Source organism: Rhinoraja longicauda, chromosome 1 (genome assembly GCF_053455715.1).
Source record: "Rhinoraja longicauda isolate Sanriku21f chromosome 1, sRhiLon1.1, whole genome shotgun sequence".
Taxonomy (NCBI): domain Eukaryota; kingdom Metazoa; phylum Chordata; class Chondrichthyes; order Rajiformes; family Arhynchobatidae; genus Rhinoraja; species Rhinoraja longicauda.
The window spans coordinates 28,574,628-28,599,856 of record NC_135953.1 but is presented as its reverse complement, the minus strand read 5'-3'; the positions used below and the strand labels follow the sequence as shown (position 1 = coordinate 28,599,856).

General features: G+C 39.9%; 1 protein-coding gene across 2 annotated transcripts; it reads right to left on the bottom strand.

The window, feature by feature from the left end:
* Positions 1-1,683: 1,683 nt before the first annotated feature.
* Positions 1,684-21,292, bottom strand: onecut2 (one cut homeobox 2). Of its 2 annotated transcripts, none has more exons than XM_078409517.1 (2): positions 19,941-21,292; positions 1,684-3,842 (listed from the first exon to the last, which is right to left on the bottom strand). In XM_078409517.1, exons 1-2 carry the CDS (start codon positions 21,055-21,057, stop codon positions 3,550-3,552), a joined length of 1,410 nt encoding a protein of 469 aa, XP_078265643.1. In that variant the 5' UTR covers positions 21,058-21,292; the 3' UTR covers positions 1,684-3,549. The 2 variants fall into 2 exon arrangements, with proteins under 2 accessions (XP_078265643.1, XP_078265654.1); XM_078409528.1 differs by lacking the exon at positions 1,684-3,842 and adding an exon at positions 12,222-12,294.
* Between the last annotated feature and the right edge of the window lie 3,937 nt (positions 21,293-25,229).

Genomic DNA, 25,229 nt, shown 5'->3' with positions numbered 1-25,229 from the left:
GTGCAGAGAAAGAAATCTTTGGTATCTTTGGTATCATCGACACGATTAAAATTACAAATGGAAAAATTCAGTGAGGTAGCCTCTTTGGTTCTCACTAGAAGTAGAAAGAGCTTTTACATATAGTTCATACCTGGAAGCAGCGAGTTCAGGGTTTTTTTCTGTCTCTTGTCACTAATGCTAAAGACTTCATCACAATCAAAAGAAGTTATCTAAAGCCATTTGGACGTAGGGCTAAACAATGGTGGAAAGATCACTAACGTATTTCCTGTTATGTATTCACTTTCCCATCAGTACATACTGTGTTGTTCCATATAAAATCATTGCTCATCCATGTAATTACTAGTAAGACTGAATGGTTATCTTTCAGCGCCTATAGTGGAATAATTCTTTGGCATTGAAAATTGAGAATAAAAGATGTAATGCTTGAAGGCCCTAAAATCCAAGGGTAGGTAACAATAATAAAGATGTTGGATATTGGGTCAAAAGGCATCGTATTGTTCTTCTTTTAATGGATGCCTACTGACATTTTTTGGGAAAAAAAATTAAAATCCTTTAAATCTACAGAAATTTGCCGTTAGGTGTATAGTTATATACTTGCAAGGTTACTGCCGGTGAAAATTTGTATTTTTTCCCCAATAGAAAAAATCTAAGTTGAAGGAATCATACTTGTCTGCTTTACAAAATAAGCAGACAGTGTGAAAAACCTGAGGCCATCTGAAGCACTACATCTTTTACTTTAAATGCATTTATAATATTTGATAAATAAGAGAAGAATCACTGTTTAAATATAGTTCACAATAAATACTGAAATAATAATACAAATAATAATAACAAAGCTAATATAGCTTTTTTGATTTCTAATCTACAGTCAAAAGCACTTTAAAATTACTAAATTGTTTAGAAATCAACTTTAACTAGTTAAATCACTTACATGGTATGTGGGTATTGTGACTTGCAATGCAAATATCACAGTCAATTGTCTGACCTTTTTGCCACAGTATGGTATATCTATTTTTAACAACCAAGTTGAAAAAAATAAATAAAAGCTGCACTGGGAAAATACTGTTGATTCTCTCTGTGGAGACTACCTTCAATTTGCTGGTCCAATCGGTTTGGTTTCTTTGGATATAGCTTTGGTTAAGGTTAAAAGCTTCCACATTCCTGGATAAAGCCGTTTGAATACAGTACACCAATACTGCACTGTCTTCTTTTTGTAAAATTCTTGGAGATTTCCTGATATTCTTGAAAGTTGAACTCATCTTAGACGTGTGCATGAACTCCATGCACAAGATGCTGAGCGAAAGGTCAATTGACACACAATGATAAAGAAACGCATAGGGTTCTTAGGTTAAAGCACAAATGATACATTAGTCATTGTAATCATTTACAAAATTCACCAATGAACATTACCAGTGGGCCTGTTGTGCTTACGATGAAGAGTGAACTGTATGAAAAAAATCTATTATTCAATAGATCCTGAGCCTTCTAAATTAAATAATTATTATGTCAACATTTCAAAATAGAAAATTATAAATCTTAAACTAGATTGACAGTACATGTAAATTAATTTAAAATATATTAATATTAACCGAACTGTATTAAATTAGAATAAATTGAATCATTAAAATTATTATTTCACTTAAATTATCCAACTGGAAATATGAGTAAAAAATATTGGCTCTGTAGAATGTTTGCTATATGACTAAAATCAGATACCACAGTAATGCTTAGTAATTAATGTAATACAACATACAATATGCAAACCCTCCCATACTTAGTTACCTTTACCGCAATATGGGAATAGGTTGCTGTCTTTGGTAGAGGTGTTTAATCTGCACCTTAACATCTTGTGCTTGGAGCCATTTGGATCCATTTGTCGGTATCTCCTGTTCCATTTGAATTTGCTAATTAAAAGGAAATTGTAAAATTGAGTAGGGGGTTTCCCTCTCTTGACACGTCGGGCATTGAAGGACAGGCTAGTAATGCAAACAGTACTCAACTGTGTTGCATAAAAAATACAAACAGATCCACGTCTTTGTGAAGCTGACTTTGGTTGAAGCGGAAGAGGTTTTCTGTTGTTCTGTACAACGTCTCTCAAAAACTGCATAGGCACACGTTAAAGACAATATTCAACTTTAAGAGGCGGAGAATGTCGTTAGATGAAGCAGCGATAACTCTTGCATTGCTCTCTTCTTGTTTCTACTTTGCGTTTTGTTTTAACCCTTTCAAAACTCTGCTTCCCTAAAACGACTAAGACATCCATTGAAACACAGTGCCTACGTTGTTTCCTGACGTGCTTTTTTTTTACAAGTTTGTTGCAGAACAATTAGGTGCAGAAAAAGTTTCTTTGGTTTCGATTTTATAATAAATAGAAAAAAAAGTATCAAGTGTCTTCATGAGAGTCTTTATAGCCTTTGGCTTGCCTTTGAACACGCCGAGGATGTTCTTAAAGGACCCGTTCAGTGGTGAATGTGCACATGTGGAGGTGGTGGGGGGGGGGAGGAAGAGAGACTTTGATGCCTCCTTTTAGGAAAAATAAAGCTATGTAATGCTTGTGCTTCTGCACATGGGAAGCCCCCTTTCCACGGGCTACTCAGTGCGTTTGCAGTACTAAACTAGCCTTGCTCAAGAATAGAAACTAAGTGTAGGAATGCATAGTGATCTGCAACTGTTCGGACAAACAATAATTACTAACAAGAACAGCTAACAGCGGGGGTTAGGGTTCAATAGTCCTCGTATTTTCAGGGGGGCGAATAGGAAAAGGATACCACACGACTAGGCATTACAGAATGCCAGTGAATAAACGAGTGAAAGGAATGTGCGTGAATGTATTGCTGCCACCCTCACCATTATCCGCTCTACCCAAGGAGTGGATACGGTGGCAACCACACGTTTCAGGGCATCATTCCAAAAACAAATCAAATTGTGTAGCTTGAAGGTAGGTTCGAAAATATCCAGAATCTGTTTTGCTAGTTTGTGCTTGCATACTCACCACCAACAACCCATCATGAAACAGGCCGATCGGTGATGAGGTAGCATGATTGTACAAATGTTCTCCAATAATTCTACTGATGTTTTTTTTATTTTTAAATCATGGTTAAAATGGGCGTCGCCTACTTTCGGTGTGTGTGCAAGTTGTCCCACATCAAAAGTCGTTGTGTCGCCTTACCACGAACTGACAACCGAGCCAAATCACGGATGAACTTTATGATTCAAGGTGTTCATTCTTTTTCCTACAACCTTCAGGCAAAGCACTGGATAAGTTATTGCTTGGCAAAATAACTCATTATGCCCTACCTGATTACATCCAATAATGCACCAAAATTGAGCCTGAGGTTCGATGTCAGTGAGTAGCAGGCGCTCAAGAGAATTTGGGGATAACCTTTAATGCCAGACGCAATGAATTATGTGGCATCCTTATTCAATTAAAAGAAAAGGTGTGTTAATGAAGATTGTGCTTATGCACTCACCACTGAACAGTCTCTTGAAAAAGCAAAATAAAAAGGAAAACGTGTTGAGTTGTGCCCAGTTCAGGTGCACTGTCCTCAATCATGCTTTGGTACAAGTGCTTGAGGTGGACGATGAAGCGCCTGGGCTTGACATGGATTCGTCCTGCCATTTGTCCAGGCTTCGCCTCCGGGCGTTCATAAAGAAATTGCTGACGGTACTTAACTCCAGACCGAGCTGCTGCGAGATTGTGATCTGCATCTCCTTGGATGGACGCTTATTTTCTTTGAAAATGGCGAAAAGAGTTCGGCGTTGGAGGTCAGTGAAAACTAGCCGTGGCTTCTTTGGTGTGTTGCTCTTCTCCTTGTTCTGTTCTTGTTCTTTGCGCTTGCATGCTGCGAAGAGGAGAGATAACAAAACAAAATAATGTTAAAGTAGATGATCTTAATCTGATCTCAACCATCATTAATCTTCTTTTAAACGCGACTGTTTTGTGATGGGTTGGTTGCTGGGAAATCGCCCGATGGCAATAATCAAACCGAACCATGTTCTGACAGAGGGTCAAAAACACTCCAGTATTAAACAAAACTCAATGAAAATACTTATACAATAATCTGTATTTTTTGGGCTAATAGTTTATTCTCTTTCCTTATTTTTGAAAAAAATATTCATTGAAAGGAAGCATGCCGGTACAGCAGGCAGTGAAGAAAGCCAATGGAATGTTGGCCATAACAAGCGGAGTTGAGTATAGGAGCAAAGAGGTCCTTCTACAGTTGTACCGGGCCCTGGTGAGACCGCACCTGGAGTACTGTGTGCAGTCTCCAAATTTGAGGAAGGATATTCTTGCTATTGAGGGCGTGCAGCGTAGGTTCACTAGGTTGATTCCCGGAATGGCGGGACTGTCGTATGTTGAAAGGCTGGAGCAATTGGGCTTGTATACACTGGAATTTAGAAGGATGAGGGGGGATCTTATTGAAACATATAAGATAATTAGGGGATTGGACACATTAGAGGCAGGAAACATGTTCCCAATGTTGGGGGAGTCCAGAACAAGGGGCCACAGTTTAAGAATAAGGGGTAGGCCATTTAGAACGGAGATGAGGAAGAACTTTTTCAGTCAGAGAGTGGTGAAGGTGTGGAATTCTCTGCCTCAGAAGGCAGCGGAGGCCAGTTCGTTGGATGCTTTCAAGAAAGAGCTGGATAGAGCTCTTAAGGATAGCGGAGTGAGGGGGTATGGGGAGAAGGCAGGAACGGGGTACTGATTGAGAGTGATCAGCCATGATCGCATTGAATGGCGGTGCTGGCTCGAAGGGCTGAATGGCCTACTCCTGCACCTATTGTCTATTGTCTATTGTATTCAGTCGTGGGTTTGAGTCTGTTTCCAAGTTCTGTGCGGAACGTTGTATTTTATTGATATGCATGTTTGTACCAAATCTTCTCGGATTTCAGGTATGTATAGATTCCGAGAAGTACCTAGAAACATATTTCCTCGTTTTTTCGACCACGTTTCCCCAGCTATATGATTTTAGAATGTTTCGCATTGTGATCAATTATCGGTTTATGCTTTGAATCTAAGGGATTTAGAATCGAATTTCCTAATTCCCGAAACTTTTAGGATGTGATCCCTTTTAACATTAAGTGGGTTGGCGCCCAACGGCCACAGACTGAAGGACTAAAGGCAGAGCAAAAAGACTCGCATTTGACAACACTGCGTCTCGGTTGCTGGAGTTCCCGGACACCGTGCTGCAAAACCCAAGAAAGTGGCAGGTAAAGGGAGCTCAGCTCGTCCGCCTTCTACGGTCATGGTGGCTGCAGCACTCTGGGCGCCTATCAACGCTCTGCAGTCGACCCTGTTAAACGGCGAGTGGAGATCGATCCGGACTAACAACAGAGACACCGGAGCTGGCTGCCCTCAGTCTGGAATGGATGAAACAATTTGGAATTCCCTGTTCCTTAAACCCCGTCTGGTACGAGGGAGAGTTTCCGCTAAGCGAGCCCCTTCTTCTTCTGTTGTATCGTGAACACATGTCGGCTTTAATGGCGAAGAGTGGCGAATTGGCCAATGCACGTTTGATCTCATTTGACGTCTTCAGGAAAGTAGGGGAAAGTGAATTGTTTTACAAGATATTTGTGCAACTCAACTCCAATCCAATAGACAGCAGACTTAATCCAGAACAGGCTGTCAATCCTGCAAATAACGCCTTTCTAAGAATGACCTCCAAAGGGCTCTGGAGACTGTCCGCGGTGCTGAATTTTCAACCGTGGTTGGGCCAATTGTTCGTTTTCTCTTCGTTTTTTAAAATTGTTTTAACAGGATATATATATATATATATATATATCCATCTACTCTCTATCCTGTTAAATACTGTAACCACGAAGCTTCCAGAAAACGTAAATATTATTGATTTGTAATGTTAGATAAGCAATATTTTATTGCGCACGAGAGATAGGAAGGAACTATGACCAGACGGTGGCAGTGTGGTACACACAATCGTCTGTCAAGCCATCGTGTGAGTGAAATCGATTGGGCGTTATAGAATAACAAGAAAGCATTATTCTGCACTAATGATTGACACTCCTGTGAATAATCAACTTAAGTTCAAAGGGTCGCATCAGATTTCCTTTTTTTTTTTCAAATTAATGAATCACAAATGAGAGTGCTCGCACACAAGCCTCGAATTCTGTTTCCGCCGAAGCCATTCTTTACAAGTGTAAAAATCAGGATTGTACTTGCTAATCACCATGAATAGTATGGATGCGAATCATAAATATGGCTGAGCGGCCCCTAAACAACGTGGTTGGCTTTGAATCTCAAGTCGTTGTTATCACCTGCCTCAAATCTCGACCGGATTTACTTTCAAAAAAGAACATAAATGCATCGTATTGCTTCAAAATGGCCAACACTGTTATTGAAAAATATGATCATCCTAATGAAAGGTTGAACCAGTCTACACACAGTGCCCTCCATGATGTTTGGGACAAAGACCCATCATTTATTTATTTGCCTCTGTACTCCACAATTTGAGATTTGTAATAGAAAAAAATCACGTGGTTAAAGTGCACATTGTCAGATTTTAATAAAGGACATTTTTAAACATTTTGGTTTCACCATATAGAAATTACAGCAGTGTTTATATATAGTCCTCCCATTTCAGGGCACCATAATGTTTGGGACACAGCAATGTCATGTAAGTGAAAGTAGTCATGTTTAGCATATAATGACTGCTTGAAGTCTGCGATTTCATGGACATCACCAGGTGCTGGGTGTCTTCTCTGGTGATGCTCTGCCAGGCCTGTATTGCAGCCATCTTTAGCTTATGCTTGTTTTGGGGGCTAGTCCCCTTCAGTTTTCTCTTCAGCATATAAAAAGCATATCCAATTGGGTTCCAATCGGGTGATTGACTTGGCCACTCACGAATTGACCATTTTTTAGCTTTGAAAACTCCTTTGTTGCTTTAGTAGTATGTTTAGGATCATTGTCTTGCTGTAGAATGAATCGCCGGCCAATGCGTTTTGAGGCATTTGTTTGAATTTGAGCAGATAGGATGTGTCTATACACTTCAGAATTCATTATGCTACTGCCATCAGCAGTTGTATCATCAATGAAGATAAGTGAGCCAGTACCTTCAGCAGCCATACATGCCCAGGCCATAACACCCCCACCACCGTGTTTCACAGATGAGGTGGTATGCTTTGGATCTTGGGCAGTTGCATCTCTCCATTATTTGCTCTTGCCATCACTCTGATATGAGTTAATCTTCAGCTCATTTGTCCACAATACCTTATTCCAGAACTGTGGTTGCTCTTTTAAGTACTTCTTGGCAAACTGTAACCTGGCCATCCTATTTCTGCAGTTAATCAGTGGTTTGCATCTTGCAGTGTAGCCTCTGTATTTGTGTTCATGAAGTCTTCGGTGGACAGTGATCATTGACAAATCCACACCTGATTCCTGAAGATTGTTTCTGATGTGTTAGACAGGTGTTTGAGGATTTGTCTTTATTATAGAGAGAATTCTTCTGTCATCAGTTGTGGAGGTCTTCCTTGGCCTGCCAGTCTCTTTGCGATTAGTAAACTCAGCAGTGCTCTCTTTCTTCCTAATGATGTTCCAACCAGTTGATTTTGATAAGCCTGAGGTTTGGCTGATGTCTCTAAAAGTTTTATTCTTGTTTCTCAGTCTCATAATGGCTTCTTTGACTTTCATAGGCACAACTTTGGTCCTCATGTTGATAATCAGCAATAAAAGTCTCCAAATGTAATGGAAAGACTAGTTGCTGAGAGCTCTCTTATACCCGCATTAAGGAGGCGATTAAACACACGAGCAATTATAAACACCTGTGATGCCATGTGTTCCATAACATTATGGTGCCATGAAATGGGGGGGGGGGGGGGGGGACTATGTAGAAACACAGCTGTAATTTCTACATGGTGAAACAAAAATGTATAAAAATGGCCTTTTATAAAATCTGACAATGTGCGCTTTAACCACGTGTGATTTTTTTTTCTATTACAAATCTCAAATTGTGGAGTACAGAGTCAAATAAATAAATGATGGGTCTTTGTCCCAAACATTATGGAGGGCACTGTACGTTCGGAATGTCTATGTTAGTCCCCTAATCCAGATAATTATCGGTTCTTGGTTATTGATCAACTACACGAGTAAAGTTTATCGATGGCGTAACTGCCTTCGGTCAATAAGATATTTCTAACATGCCTCGATGCATTCTGCAAATGTAGGCTTGTGGAAGGGCCTCGAAAATCATCGCTGATAAACTAAACTGACCTGACAGGAATTAAACACCAGGGGTCGGGAGTTATGTAAACTAATTATCAGCGTTTATTTGTGAAGCCAAGCTTGTGTTTCTCAGAGGCTGGCTCTCTTTGAGAACTTACTGGAACTAATTAAATATTTTTGTCATTGGTAACTGTAACCGTTAAACGTCTCTTCCGCCGTCATCGGTGTTTTTCTCTGCTCTCTTTCATTTTATTCTATGGGTCATATTTCCTGACTCGTATAATATGATATTAGTTTTTGATATTATTTGCCCCACCACGATTTCTGGATTTCGGCTTTCAGAGTAATCGCAGCTAAACTCAAACCTATCCTTCCCGAAACATCCCGACTCAAGCAAAGATTGCTGTATAGAGAACTCAAGGACACTGAAGTCAACAGTATCATCACCACTGCGCCTGAGATGAGGGATAGCAAGCTCAGCATGAAAAGGAACGAATGTTAGGACAGGCTTGGGCGAGGTGGCTGAGCTATTCACTTGCTCTGCTGTATTATGTGTTCCCAGTTATATTTAACCTATTGGTATGGAGATTTAAGTTAAACGGCTAAGAACAGAATTAAAATGAACGCGTCAAATAACAATCTCAATTCGCGCCGAAACATAATGATGATGGTGAGTTTTGGAAAGGTTGCAGCAATTTCAGCACTGTCCCAACTATCGATTTAATATCGAGCAACGTCTTGCAAAAAAATATGCACACATCATTAGCACGCTTTCAATAGACTGACTTGCATGTGAGTATGATCGAGTGATAAACCTCTCTCAAACACACTCGAGTTCACCATCTATGTTAAAGATTTCAGCTACCAACTACTCTTCATTTGCGCAGCAGGACGAAATGGGGGAAGAAATGTTAGTTGATTCTTTACATTGTGGGCCATATTCGAACAGCCTTATACGTCACTTGAAAAACAAAAGACAGTTTAATTTGCTGCCGAAACTTTGAGGGAACATACATCAAGTATGAACTCTGATAATTTCTGGATAAACCAGCTATATTACTGACCTCAAGGGCAGCAAAATTAAAGTTTTCGGCTCTACTCTAGAATATTGCTGATTCCTTAACCAACAGTCTCAGACCAGAGAACCCCGTCATAGATTAGAGGGTGCCGCTTAAAGGAGAAAGTATCACAAAATGCTGGAGTAACTCAGCAGGTCAGGCAGCATCTGGGAGGGAGGGAATGGGTGACGTTTCGGGTCGAGACCCTTCTTCACTCTGATGTCAGGGGGCGGGACAAAGCTTAAAGGAGAAAGGTGGAAAGTTTAAAGGAGATGTGTGGGACAAGTATTTTTTTTAAGCAAAAGGAGTGGTGGGTCCAGAAACTCGCTATATTTAAAAGGAAGTATTTAAAGGGCTTTTACAAGGGCAGGTGGCTATGGAGGGAATGGAGGGATCATGTGTAGGTAGAATAGATTAGTTGAACTGGACATCGCATCGTGTTCGGCATGGTTATATCCTTTGAGATCAGTCTATGTGTCATTCCGAACGAAAAATATGGCCAAATGCTTGTAAATTTCCAAAACAACGCCAATTGGCGTGACATCAAACAGCCTTAACGAAAATGCTAATAAAAAAGATAGCTTGTGTTCCGCCATCGAATTAAGAAGTTAATCAATTAAGGAGTCGATTAATTGTACGCTTCGGCCGCCAGACTTGTGTTCTTTGCGTAATAGAGTAACAGTTTACAACATAGACACAAAAAGCTGGGGTAACTCAGCGGGCTAGGCAGCATCTCAGGAGAAAAGGAATGTGATGTTTCGGGTCGAGATCCTTCTTCAGACTGAGAGTCAGGAGAATATAGACGGTGATATAGAGAGATATAGAACAAATGAATGAAAGATATGCAAAACAGTAACGACGATAAAGGAAACGGGCCATTGATATTTGTGGGGAAACGAGTTCCAGTTTAACTTATATTTGGGGTGAACTTGAATGTTCCAGTGTTGATCGTATTTTTCAGTTGAAACCCCAGTCACATCAACTACAATCGCAAACTCGGGTCTGATACAATGCCAGGTACATATTTGCAACGACTGTCCGATATTAATTGATATAATGTGAGACTGTCACCTAGTATCTACATGAAAATAATTTTCCATTGTTTCCGGTTGAAATTTATCTCCCAAAGCCCCAAATCTGCAAGGGGCCTGATATTTCCGATTGAATATCAATGGAAATATATTTAAAAATACGATCAACTTAATAATCATTCTAAAGGTGCTAATCTAGATTAAACAAATGGCAAATCTTAAGCAGGTTTAGAATTTCACAGCAAAAGAAGTGAATAAAAAGCATAAGTGTTAGTTATTAATGTTTCTATAAAGGTCGTTCTCCATGTGTTGGTGAAAATGTGAATGATTAAGATGTTTATTTCTTTTGTTGTTATGTACAATAACCAATAATTAAATTCAAAACCTGCGTTTAGAAGTTCCGTTTGTTTAATCTAGATTAACGCCTTTAGAATGATTATTTTTATCGCTGTTGGGTTACGGTTTAACGCAATACAGTAACTGCAGTTTAAAAAAACATATAATACGTCAGTGGTAATACAGGCGTTTACCATACAGGAGGTGCGAGCACGTATTTCCCAATCAGTCTCAACAGTCAAAAAGTCAATCTGATTACGCTGTTCAAATGCTAATTACATCTTGCGATGTGGTGATTAATTAATCCTGTTTTAAAAAAAATGCCTGTTTGCATAAGCGCTGCCCAGCGCTAGTCAAAAAGCAAAGGGTTAAATACATAAATGTGAGACATCAGGTTATATATAATATATATATATATATAACATGTAGATCACGCGGACTATGCAGTTGATTTTAGAATATATACATGAACATTGATTAGATATTATACATATTTATAGATATGTTAAATCTGATCAATCTAAATATATGTATAATAAAATCAATCTGCATAACCCAGCGTGAAGGCGCTAATCTCTACAATTTCTCCAATCACATCCAGCCATAGAAACATATTGCAAAGGCAACAATTACTGCACCAACGCTGAACCTTGCCCTCTGAACTCAGTAGAAGATTAATAAACCCATTAACTCACACAAAGCTCCATAAATTGTTTCACGTTCTTTACTTGAAAACAAGTTTATTCAACGAAATTGGTTGTAATGGGTGGAATTGTTTCACTGAACGAAGCAAAAATGTTGGACTCTGTCCTTTTGAAATACTGTCCAGCAAAATTACTCCAGCGTCTATTGCACTGACTGCTGTACCTTCTAACCAGCTGCAACGTGCACATGGTTTCTCTGAGTCATTTCAATTCCTGGATATTTTAAAGTCCTCCCTATTTATCTAAAAGCAGTTGTCTAGTTATTTCCAACTTACATTTGTTTTAGGGTTCAGTACTTTGACGTAGACGTGGCTTTGAAAATGATTAGCAAGAATGTCATAGCCACAAAAAAAAAGTTCTCCCGGTTAAACAACAAAATATCTAAAGTTTGATACCTGGCTTACTAAACTATTATTTCTTTCACTTTGGTGAGGTAAGAACCAAGGAAGATATACATCGGAAATGTGTGAATGGTGTTGATAATATTGGGTCAATAAAATAGAATTGGAATGTATAATTTTATTTCAACTGTTAAAATATAACGAATCCAATGTACCTGTAATCTTATTCCATTCGCTTGCAAGATATTTATATATCTTTTAATTCGAACTACAAAACACTAATACGTAAACTTTGTTTTAATCAGCTAAATGCAGAATTAAGAGGATGGCGGTTTGTTTGGTGACATAGCTCTGTCCCACGTTCTCAGTGGTGGCAAAGTTGCCGCCCCTCTGACCGATCACCGAGGTATTGTCCAATTGACACTCTCTTATTCCACGTCCCTCTGAAGTGTGCTTTTGTTTAGCATGCCTTCTTATCCGTTTTCGCTTTTTTTCATACTAATTGCCTCGTTTCCGAAGCCTCTTTCGGCTTGTTGTGAATTTATATATCTGCAGGATGTTTCCACCTTGCCTGGTTATCTTGCACGTCCGTTCTATCATGCCGCAGTATGGAGTGTTACTGTTCTGTTTCTGTTGCATAACCATCTAGCCAAAGATAGAGTTCAGAAGACATAGATTGAAAAAAAACACGCATCCCATTAGGATTACAAATGAAAAAATCAATAATGGGCTCTAATTACCTGTAAAGTTAAACAGTGCAGTCTGAAATAGTCACAAACATTATTTCCCTTCCCCCAGCGGCCTTAGTCTTCAAAATATTCAAGAATTGCATGGATTCGATAGGTGAAAGCACCGAGGCAGATACGGAACTTTATGATTCTTATTTAAACACGAGGCACAAATGAAAAACAAATAAGGATTTCACTAACAATGGGGAATTTAAGGCATTTTCTTGTTTTAAATTGTATTCATGTTCTTTATTTTAAAACAACCACATTCAAATGCTCTATTGTCATTCGTACAAACAGGGGTTTTCAGTCAAATTTGATATTTACCGGTGTTTAACTTGTAGACATGTCAAATTTAGTATTGTATCAGACATATTCCTGCATGCACTTTTATTGGAATATATTTTATCAACGGTGTCAAAATTCTACCCAAATAGTTCTTTATGAATTGCATCTCCATTTGATACAATTCCGAACAAAGATCACAAATTGGATATGGTAGGCCGCTTTTTCTTTTCACTGACGATGGCCCAACTGCTGAACAACTCCAGCAATTTCAGCTCTATTTTCTATTTGCAGCATCCGCGACGTTTTAATTTAACGTGTTACATAATGTAGACACATTGTTCTGATTTTATACTATTTCACTTGATTTGCCCTAATAAATGTCCTTCGGCATAAAGGGGTCGCATTTTAAATAAATTGGCGGAATATTCAGAAAATAATAAACGCGTGCATGATGCATATAACCTATCTTACTGCGTCATCATTAGAAAATGTAACTAAAATATTCATCACAATCTATGGAGGTAATAAAAATAAAACGATATGCTTTGCTGTGTGTATTTGTCCCGCCTACGTTCTATTGAATTATATTATAGGCAACATAAATGTTTCATACTAGCTCCAAGATATTCATTGCAACTTATAGCAGCTCCATACAACTCAAAATGGATATCTACAATATGTGCAGAATTGATACAAGGTAAACTCAGACAAAGACCGAACGCAAAAATGGGAATGCTATAATTTCCTCTTTGCACCTTAAAACGGAGCACTTACTGGTGCAGAGATCTATTCTAAAAGAGCATGTGGTAATGACGCCCTTCTGTCATTGTCCTCTCTGTGCTCATGCTTGTAGAACGCTTGTTGTAGGTGTTCTTGTGTTTCCCAGCAGTAACAAATCGAATGGCAATGGAGTAGTAAAAAGAACAACATCCGGGTAAACATTAAATCTATGCAAGAGGTTCTTTGAACGTGCGGTTTCCTTAAAGGGAAAGACTGGATCAATGCGATCGATAGCGAAGGTTTCCCCTATTCAGATATCAAATGAGTGTCGTTGCTGATAAAGCCTCAGATGGGGAGCTTCACTGGGCGAGTTCTCCTTTGTTTTTTGCTCAAGTTGTGACAAAATGAAAATCGATGTCAGCGAGTCACTAACACCGCAAATAACACCAAAGGTTTGTTTGCACTGACCCGCGGTCCGGCTGGGCAAAGTTCTTTTATGATCCGGGTGAGAAGAGGAGGGGGGGGGACACAAGAACGCAAATTCCGTCTATCATACTCAAGGGGTATTGATGTGCGGAAGCACGCGTTGCCAGCAATTTCTAAATTAAGAAATACGCACACAACAACCTGCACAGTATAACAATGTTCAGAACACAGAGCAGCGTGTGGGAGGCATGGGCGGGGGAGAGTTGGGGCATAAGCTTTTACTTTCACACAGCATATATCACTTTGAAAACATCACCACATCCATCATGATAAACACGAGCTAAGCTTTGCCAATAAAAAGCTCAATGTCAGGGCTAAAACTGAATCTTACAAGAGAAACAACATCTTATGTTACTTAACGTGCAAAGATTGTTTCGTAATGAAGGTTCGCTGCACTTTGCACAAGATATATCCATAATGTTCATTTAGAGTCTTAAAGCCCGGAAACGGGCCCTTCGGCCCAACGCTAATGCCGACAAGAAGCCCCTCTACCCTAGTCACACCAGCCCGCATTTGGCCATATCCGGCTAAACCTTTCCTATCCAGGTACCTGGCCAAATACCTTTTAATTAGTTTTAGATTTTAGAGTTCTTCGTTTATCACAAGTATTTAAAATAACGTTGCAAATGATTGTAAAGGTGTTTCAATATATGGAAGTCAAACTACAGTTAAGGCCCTCGTCTTACATATCAGCAGAATATTGTACCGTCTAAATTGCGCTCGGTTGTTTTCACATTGTTACATGTCCCACTGAAAAGCGGAAATCCCCAGAGAACAATAAATATCGATATACAATTATGCTATTAAAATCTGTGTATTATGTATAGCTCGTATGCATGATGTTTGACAACGGCACATTCCTCTTAAAGCTGCCAAACACCGTTCAAAATGCAGCTAAAGATTGCAGTGAAAATAATATTTGTAAAAAAAAATCAGCTCTGTACCTAAAATTTGTTTTGTGTTTTCACATTTTGTCATAAATTGAAAAATTCAATCACGTATATTGTACTTTAAATCATACCTGTATTATTTTATGTAACTTATAGGGCAGGAGGAAGAATATGCAAAGTAATTATTAATAGTATTACGTATGGAAAACATTTTATAATGTTTACAAGCATTTCAAATCATTGGAAAGATGTGAAAGATTTGAGTCCGGTAATAACAAGCCAAACTCCTGCCAACCCACCACCCCCCACCCCGACCCCCGAATATGTTCAATGGAGCGGCAGGTGAAATACGAATCGCAGACATATCTGGAGCAAGACCTAAACCTTAAACCAAACAGTTTCAAATGTAACATAACAAATAATTAGTGTGCTATAATTACAATCCAGAAAGAATTTAACTAATAGACGTGTAAACCACAATGATCAACCTCGACCATGTCCGTAATAACTCTGTGGGATGATAAAACAAATATTATTCAAATATTGTTTGCCATAAAATGCATCTAGCAGCAATCGCCTGCAGAACAATGAATTTCGTAGTAGTTGTGAAGATAATTATACACTCACACCCTCCCAAAGATTTCAGCATTATTTGTTAAAGATGAGCGGTAAGCGTCCGCACTTGGAAACTGTAACTAGATTCTGGATCGTAACATAGATATCCCCCCTAACATAGTAACCCCCCACACACACACCTCTCCCCTTATTCCCTAATGCTAGCTGGAACACATCACTTACAATGCTTCTGATTTCTTATCATGCCCATACCGACGACCCAGAAGAGCGCCTAATTAAGGCTCGAATGCAAGAACTTTAGGCCGACAAGCCCTTCCCATCTGAAGCACATTTGAATTTGCATTGACGCGCTGTAATGCAATTTTCATGGTGCGGAAGCATTCAACAAGCGCCGCGCGGGCGAGTTTAAAAACACTGAACGTCCAATCGCTTTGAATTGCAATTTACTGCGCTAATTAGATTCATGTCACACAAAAATGCAGCCACCACCACGCGTGCAGTTTTCTGTCTGCATACCTTCAGATCTCAGGCTGAAACGCCGTATACACTCTTCATGTCGGTTTTGTTGACTATAACAAGTGGGCATCGATAAAAACGTAAATTAATTAATTTCGGTTAAAGTGCGAAATTATGTCACATATCATTTTCATTGTCGACTTTTGATAAGATCGACAGCCCCTTAATGAGAGATAGGAAGACGAAGCTTCATGGATTATTTTTGAAAATAGTCAATCTCCTGTGCCATTTGGGTATTAAATGCCGGAAAACTTACTTTTATTAATGTTTTAATGAATTTCTTTACATCGTTCGCCACTCATGTTTGTAAGTTTGTACATCATGTGAAATTTATGTTTTGAGGGTTGGCTGGGTGTATGATTTACATTGTACCTGTGCATATGACAATAAATACGACTTAACCTTGATACGTTCGGGATGAATGCAAAAAGAAACAAAATGCATGCATAACTAAAAACAGGAAAACTGTCTGTTGAAAAGACACGTCGTTGTGGGAGAGGGACTATCGTTGTCATCAACTGTGCAAATAAAAGGGACGTTAAAATGGTACCGAGCAGGGTACTCAAAATACCAGGAGACAAAGGGATGATAATGTGAACGGTAGTGCCGGGAAGGAAGACTGGAGCAGTCTTACTGGAATAAGCAGGATCAGATTCCAAATCAATGTCTAACCAGGTCCTTAGGTTTATGTTATTGTTGCCAGCATTAATGCCCTTTTAATCTTCTAAAGATTATCCTCATCGATCCACGTCCATATACACAGATTTAAAAAAAAATAAAGTGACATAACCACATTTATTGAAATGCTGTGATAAAAATAAATGCCACTGTTTCATGTTTCCTCCCCCCCCCCCCCCACCACCCCACCTACGACCCAATCCTTCCTTCTGCAGTCAGTCCTAGGAATCTTTCTACATTAGTGAACATTAATAAGGTGTAACCCTTTCACACAAGGGGCTGCCAGAGGCAAACACCAGGAACGAGAGGGGTTCAATTATTAATTTCCCAATTGCACCAACAATAACCTACAACTGATCTGAGTGACTGAGGAGACGGAAGGATTAAAGGAATCAGACTCGCTTGCATGTCCCCACACTTTAGCATTATTTCCTTTTGATTTTAGCATTTTCTCTAAATGAGTGTTCTGAAATGAATCATCTACGGAGCCATCGCGAGAGGAAGATACTGGTAGACAAAGCTACCAGCTCCAGCGGCGAATGAGTCCCCAGATTTTTCCTCCTTAAAACCAAAGCAAGGGTGACGTTGCAGTATGCAACCGGTCATGCAGAGATTTTCATTAATAATTCATATCTGCGGCCTCTGTGCTTCTTTTCAAAGCACTTGCCGATAAGCATATCTTATCACTGGGCAAAATATAAAAGAGCAGTCAGCCACTGCACACATTTCATGTTTAAAAAATAAAATGCTTCATATTTTACCAACATCGCTCTCACGAGGACTCGTATAAATCCCAAACGTTGGATGAAATGTTGATTTCCCCCTCCTGGTCTATATTTGGCGAGCGTTAAAAAGACATTGTAATAATTTATATCTTCTGAATCCTGTTGCAATCGGACGAACCTCTTAACTCATTAATTGTGCAGCAGCGATGGCGTAATGCTCGACCTCGCACAATAGGTTGAGAAGTAGAGAACATACTTTGTAAAATGTTTATTTTACTGTCAGGGCTGTTCATTTTATTGCACGGTGCTTATACACGCTAAATCAGCTGTGCAATGAACAGTCCAATTATTCAAATGAGAATTGATCGCGAACCTGAGGGAGGCAGGTTGAAAGTCACGGGTGCAACCACAAATAAAAATAAATGCTCTCAATGCAAATGCAAAACATGCCGTTATTTTTGTTTGTGGCTTAGCTCTGAGGCTTTGATTGTGCTCCATATTTGTTGGCAGTCATATAATTCCGAAGATGCAGTTCTGGCCATCTTTTATATATAGCCAGACAAGCAAATCGACGATCAGACCGAGTTTGCTATTTCAAGGCAGTTTTTAAAATGTCTCTTCCACCTCTTTCAGGTCAGAAGCGCAGCTGAATTGTAAAGCTAATGGCTGTAGAGCGTTTCAGAAAGGCCTTTTCTGCTCATCAACCATATCGATTGAATTTTTTTTAAATTCTGGATAATATTAAACCCGCTAATTTGGCAACTTGTAATCTCAAATACTTCAACATGATTCAACATAAATCCCTTATGTGATTTTGAATAATAACTTGTTTCCGTATTTTACAAGCCCCAAAATGGAAATGCGTCCAATTGCTTGTAGATTTTTAAACTGTGGATCTTAATCAATTCTGAAGTTGTGTGTAAAGTGAAAGCATAAACGTCGTTTAAAAGAGAAGAATGCTAGTAAAAATTGAATAATTTTGGCATGTACGACGCGCAGAGCGTCTTTTAGGCTCAGTACACGGGGGTGCACTTCCCCCCCCTTTTAAACGCAGAGAAAAGCCAAGTTTTAAAGGAAAAGTCATTACAACAATTACGCCAGTGACCTTGATTTACTCCACCCGCTTTATTTAAGCGGATAGTGACAGCAACGATGAAAACAAACATTGTACATAAGAAATTGTATTAAGATATCACCTAAAATGGACGTAATACAAGTTTATATTTCCCTGTTAACAATGTAAAAATATCCTGCACCGTCGTGATGTATTATTCTCTGTCCCACACTGATAAGTCGTTAAAATATATCCATGTATCACTAATGGCCAATAATATAAAAACGCTTTTCGAAATCCTCAGTTATTAAGATGACCTCAGGTAGTGAAATAGATATATGAATCCATCCTAGCATTGTGACAGGTGTTGCTTCCATTGTCCTTTTGAATTGCGAAGGTTAAATTATCAGTCTTGGCGGTCTATTTATCTAAACATGTACATTTGGAGGATACAAAGTTTTTCTGCATATATCTATGCCAAAGTAAAATTAATTCACTGCAAGAAGCTCTCTCAAAGTAATCACCAATTAGTTTCAATTATTTTGAAATATAAATACCTCGGCATTGCATGCAGAAGATATCAAAGAAGATTGCAGATCGATGCAACAAATGACTTTCAAAATGTAAAATGTAATTATATCATCTTAAATGGTTCCCAATCGCAGCAAAATAAGCTGCACAATAGGAATTAGCTCGGACTGAGTGGCCGCCAGAGGGCGGAATAGCAATTCCACCTCGTCCACCCTGTGCCGAATCGCTGGGATTCTCCACAACAAAACGTCCCTTTACGTACAGTGCTGCGCCTATTTGTTTAAATGCATGAAAAAGCGCTCAGTGCCTTTGCACCTTAAACGGGAGCCCACATTTTAGTCCTTTCCTGATTGCAGACGTATTACAGATTGAACACTACACCGCCAGAAAGTAGCACAACCCTGACTAAACAAAATAAAAACCCCAATTAGGTTTCGGAAAAAGGGACGGTCGTGTTTTGAGAACCAGCCGAGTGCCGCAGATTTCGCAGAAATCAGTCTGATTGCTTGTGACCAATTTTAAACTGGCAGTAGGCTAGGGCAAACAAAAGTAGATTTTAGTCCCTACGAATTTTAATCCATGCGGGAAGGAATAAAGGTTGTCGTATTACAAAGGAAGCGCGAGTAATTCTGGTCCTGATATGTGGACATAAAGGCAGGGATTTGGAGAGTGAAACTGCGAATTTGTTTGGTGTCCATCAAGCGAAAAAAAAAAAGCATTTGAACGCAGCATTAATTGAATGGTAATCAGATGTTGATGCCCGACCACGTTACTATTGTGGGTGTGTCGTTTCGTTAAGGGAATATTGAATTGTCTCATCACGGAGCTATTATGCGAGCTCCAGACCAAGGATAAACCGTGCGCTGGTTGTAGTGGAGAAACAAAAAGGACAACAACAAAAAATGTATGGGTGTTCCTGCAATACTGATACGGTCGCCTGCAATCACAAAGAAAGACGGGAGCCCCTTGTCGATGAAACACAGCATGGATCCAACAACAACGGCATTTTTTGGGGGTCCATTAACACCGGGTTTTTTTTGTAATTTCTCACCAAATCTCACTATTCAATCTCAAAGTACATGCATCAACCCCGGTTTACCTGCGAGCCTTAAGGCTGACATTCTCTGGAACTCGGGCTCCTGTAACCACTTCCACATCCGCCTGAAGGTCTCCCGTCCCGATTTAAGTTTACTCCAAGGCTTGGGGTTTCTTAAAAGGTCAGAGAGGGTTCCCTGTGAACGGCACAGCACCCTCTGAGCGAAGATCGCCTGCGGAATGCTGTAGCGTTTGAGTTCCGCTGTGATCCTTTGTGCTACTTCTTTGGTATTAATTTCTTCCAGCTGGCCCGAGCTGGTGGTCTGTACGTCGGAGGAGGACGGAGGACGGTCGCGGCTCGAAGCCAACACTGGCCCGTGAGACTGATGGTGACTTGGGTGATCGTGGTGGTGATGGTGATGCATGCCGTTGAGATGTGGCATCATGCCCGCCGAAGGGGCGCCGAGACACCGGGGCAAGTGCTGGTCCCCTCTGACCAGCATGGCCGGGTGAGATTCGAAGTTTGGGCTGAGCATCTTCTCGTGGCTGTTGGGACCGTAGCCCTGGATGCCCTGGTGGCTGTTGTGGATTGAAGCCAGGCCATTTCCGAGAGGGTTGCTGGACAGAGGAGAGAGGTTCTGAGTCATCCCGGGCATTTCCTTGTGGTACGGGCTGTAGAGATTGTTCATGGCGGCAGGCAACCCCCTTTCATCCCGCATCAGGGTGAAACTCCCGCTCACGTTGCCGGCGAGTCGCTGGTGGTGATGGTGGTGATGGTGGTGGTGGTGGTGGTGAGGGTGGTGAGGGTGGTGGAACTTATCCGAGACGGTGGATATGGGAGGCAGGGGCTGGAGTGGCGTGAGTGTGGTATAGGTGTTACTCATGCCCATGCCAGGTGGAGACTCGCAGGACATGCTCATGGCCGGGTGCAGCGGGATGGAGAGCTCCGGGCGGTAATCCCCTGCCCCATCCAGGATGGAAGCCATACTGGATACCATTGCAGATCTGGTCGTCAGTTCCCGATGAGCCGCTGAAACCGCCTGCCGCTGCTGGCTGTTCATGAGATCGCCCGCGGAATGTTCATGGCTTATTCCACCAGGCAAATTCCCAATGTTGTCCATTGTAATCTCCGGGTTCATGGCATATACCTCTTTGGCTATACATCTATACGCGTTGTTCATTCAGTCCATTAACGATTATAATTTTCTCTCTCTTTGGCTTGGTAAATCACCGGATTTTCTTGCTACATATATGTATGCATGTAGGGATGATAACATATGCACACATACACACGTACAAACACATATATATGTCAAAAGAGAAAAGAAAGATGAAAATGTTAAGGCCTCACGGGTTGCAAAGATCACCGATAACTCTCAGGCGGGTCAATGCTGTTTCTCTCCATGTCCGAGCCTGCCCTCCTCCTACGTCGACTGTTTAGACAGCTGGAGCCAGCCCTAGACGCATTCGCTCCTGGTTCAACCTAAATTGCTAGCGTACAGGGTGGTGGGTGTTTCTGACGGACACCACTCCAGAGCGTATAAGAGGCTCGCGTTCCCTCTTCAATCGGACTGGGTGGAAAGACCTGAAGAGCGATCACCCAATGGTGGCGATGGGGGGCGGGATGTCCGTTATCTGGTTAGATTGACGGGCTGTGTACAATCTGCCTCTCGCCCCTCACTTCCAGCTCCCCCCCCCCCCCATCCCCAACCAAATCTACTCCCCTTGCACCCCCCCATCCCCCGCTCCCCATCCCAACACCAGCAGCATAGCCTCCACAGTCAGCCTTCTCACCACCGCGTCAACGACCTTAGCTTTTTTTTCCCAAGCAATATTAGCTTCCGGGTTCTAAGTAAGTCAGTCTTTTCTTAACCTCTTCCAATACTTAATTTCTGACTGATGAGGAGGCTCGTCTAATTCGAAATGAATTTCGAGATTCTAATACAAGTATCAATTTAAATATATATAAAATATAAATTTATTTTGTTCCAGTTGACAATCGGTACAATTTAAGTAAAATTAAGTTAACTCATTCAAATACAAGGTGAAAGGCAGGTATAATTTCTTGTTATCAGAGATCGTTTTTAATTATGTGTTTCTGTTGAAAAATATTTCAATTATTTTTTAAAAGCTTTTACACATATTTCCAGTTTCTGGTTGCAATGTAATCAGACGATGCAATAACTGTCTCCCCTTTAGGATATATCCAAGCTATGTTCAAGTAAAACTATGAAATGCAGAGTTAATTCAATTTAATACAATGCGCTCCTGTTAAAAAAAACATTGTTAGATTGATTATTGTTAGTTGAGCGCGGACTATAATGTTGTCTCGTGTTTGCACCCGGCGCATCTTCAAAACAGTCACCGCAATGTAAAGCATTTTGTGTTAGTTTATAGAAAAAAAGATTCCCACCTCTAATGTAAATATATAATCAGCTATTTTTAATAATGTCCGGAGACAACACGGTGGACAACACTGAGGAATCAATTGCTTATTTCCAACGCTCGGCCTGATGGTTAATGGCAATAATTCACCTCGAAATATTAAGTTCACATGTGCAATCGGTGTTTTGATTTTGTTTTAAAGTTGGACATTTCTGTTGATGATAGAGGACATGTTTGATTTTAATTGTTTTATGTAATTTTGACATGTAGCAGGCATCTGCTAGAAAATCATTTTGCGTGGATATAAGCCATTTAAATCACAGTGGGAGATCAGATAAACCCTATGTTACGAAATACCATTTTACTGGTGATTTGCAAACCTCGATTGGGCACGAAAATAAGTGAATGACACCTAAATATAGGCTGATAGTTTCGCGTGTACAGTAACCACAGCTGTTGATGATACTTAAGAGAAAATAACACTTTAAAAGTATGTGTTATCAGAAATAAATTTATTTTTGAATACATTATGTGAGTTGTTTTCTTTACACGATTTTAGCACAGAACGTGGCAGGGCATTATCTGGTCTTTTCTCCTCTAGGTTTTGACTTTGCAGGGAAGGTGGGGAGGTTGCGCAGATGTGTCCATTGTTTGGGGGGGCAGTAATTAAGGACAGGAGCTGGAAAAGTGCTTGAAATGCGTGACCTAGTTTCTTTTGATCGTCTATCAAAGAGCAGCGGGGGCTGACGGATAAAGATCCCTACCCTGACTTTCAGCTGTTGGCAAACTTGTAAGAAACTGGGGAAGTTCTAAGGAGTACCTGTTCTATGGGAGGATTAATCTTCAGCAATCGAACATTTTCTCTGTTCTGGCAAAAAAAAACATAAACACATTTCAGTGTCGCTTGTTGTGCGGCTGACGTCAGTCACAGTGTTAGACATACTTCAAAAATCACGCGCAAAAGAAGTCAGGACATCTTGCGGCAGACTAACTTTTTATAATGAACCCGACTGCAGCAGTTTATTAGCTGTGCCAGTGTGATGTGCGCACGTGTTTCTCTGGCTAAGTAAGGGGAAAGCTTTAGATAGACAGTTGCATTATATGAATCTACACGTTTCATGATGCACACTACATTAATTTATCACGGAGGAATTGCGTTTATCAATTATGGTATGTTTAAGAGCATAACCATTATATTGCCGAGATTTAATTATATTTATGCTAAAACTAAAAGACTGCCCTTTTAAACCAAATAACTTATTTTCGAACGTTTCTCTCATTCCCAGTTATTTTTCTCGACATTCTTTCCTTTCGTCTTTTAAAAATATTTTCTCCTCTTTTTTTCCCATGCTCTTCCTTCTCCCCATTTACGGTCTTCCACTTTCTCTACATTTCTCACCCCTGTACTATCTTTCCCACTTTATCTGGTTCCAAAGAGGCACAATCTCTACCCCTATCTACATTGCAAACAGCTACCACCAACTCTCTCTAAATTTCGATACATTTATTCTAGATTCCCTCTCCAGTTTTCTCACTTAATATCCTGTATTCTTTCACCCCTCTGCATATTAATCTCTTACTTTATGCCTCGTATCTTTCCGTATTCTCTGTTCTTCTCTGATGTTCTGCATACTTCCAATGTATTTTACCTGACGCGCAATCAACATCCATTCACTTCTCCCTTTTTGCATTTTTTTTTCATTTCTCTTTCCAGTCACATTATCTCATTTGTTTTCCTAATTATCCACCTCGCGTCAATTCGCTCTCCGGCGTCCTCTCCTTGTGCGTTTATGCATAGCGGTCCCAAAACAGAACGTGGACTTAGAGACAGGGAACACAAAAGTCCGCGAGGTTAACATGAAAAGGTGTTCAATGTGCTTACCGCTAGCGCTCAATTCGCTGTGTTTATTATTTGTAATTTAACTTTATGTCGCGTGGTTTCTTAGCGTACTTCGATATGAAGTGAAAATTAACATAGGCCAATAAATTTCGATTTGTTTAAATAATCAATCTATAAAATGAAAATGCTTCCTTTATGTTAGCTACAGACTTAACAATAAACTACAAACACTGAATTGTTCCGAAATTGTCTTGATTAGTTCATCTGGTTTAAATATAAAGTCCTGCTTTATAAATAAAAACACCAAACAGTCGCGATATATAGAAGGAGAAACGATAAATATTGAAATCCAAAGGAAGGAAAACAGGAAGTGATGGGGATAAACAACAGGTCAGGCAATATCTGAACAGAAATGGTTAATATCTCAGGTGGGTTGTTGCAAATAAATAAAAAACTACATTTGACAGTACATCGTGATTATTTGACGAATAAATAAACCGTTTGTTCTAAATGTGAAAGTAAATAAACAATTAACTATCATCAGAGTCTGGTTTTGACGCAGTAATATGTTTCTTGGTAAAATCACATTTGAACTGATTAATGTTCCACGTTTACTGGAGGCTTTAAATGCGTGCTTTCGAAATTCAGTTTGACTGCAGCACATTTAAAAATTGATTAATTTTTTTTCAAATAGTTTAATTACAATTTGTTTCAATTATAGATTTGTCTCATTTGAACGTTAACTGCACTTGCGCTAGTGAGGAATGCCTTAAAGTTTAAAAAAAAAGAGTGCTTATGGGTCGATCCGAAATGTTTTATTTGGTTCTCTACAAACCATCTGGCATGTGAGTGCAATGGGTATTGATTGAGCTCAGTTTGTTGCAGACCCCATGCCAGCGTTACTTACAAACAGTCAGCCCATATATGCATCTGTGTGCTAGCACCACCACGAAGAACTAAAAAATAAGGCAGCTCAAACTGCCCGTACAGGACTGCGGTAAGTGTATGGTGTTCCTTTGCAATCATAGTTTTAAGTGTAACATTGCTCGATCTAAGTGGCCTACGCCTCCCCGAAGAAATCTGTTCTATCAACATTACTGCTGGATGGTGATCATTTTAAATGATCAT

Coding starts and splice junctions, on each gene's coding strand:
- onecut2 (XM_078409517.1), bottom strand. CDS start 21,057: ATGAACAACGCGTATAGATGTATAGCCAAAGAGGTATATGCCATGAAC. Junction 3,843..19,940: donor GTCAGCCTTAAGGCTCGCAG/GTAAACCGGGGT, acceptor TCCTCTTCGCAG/CATGCAAGCGCAAAGAACAA.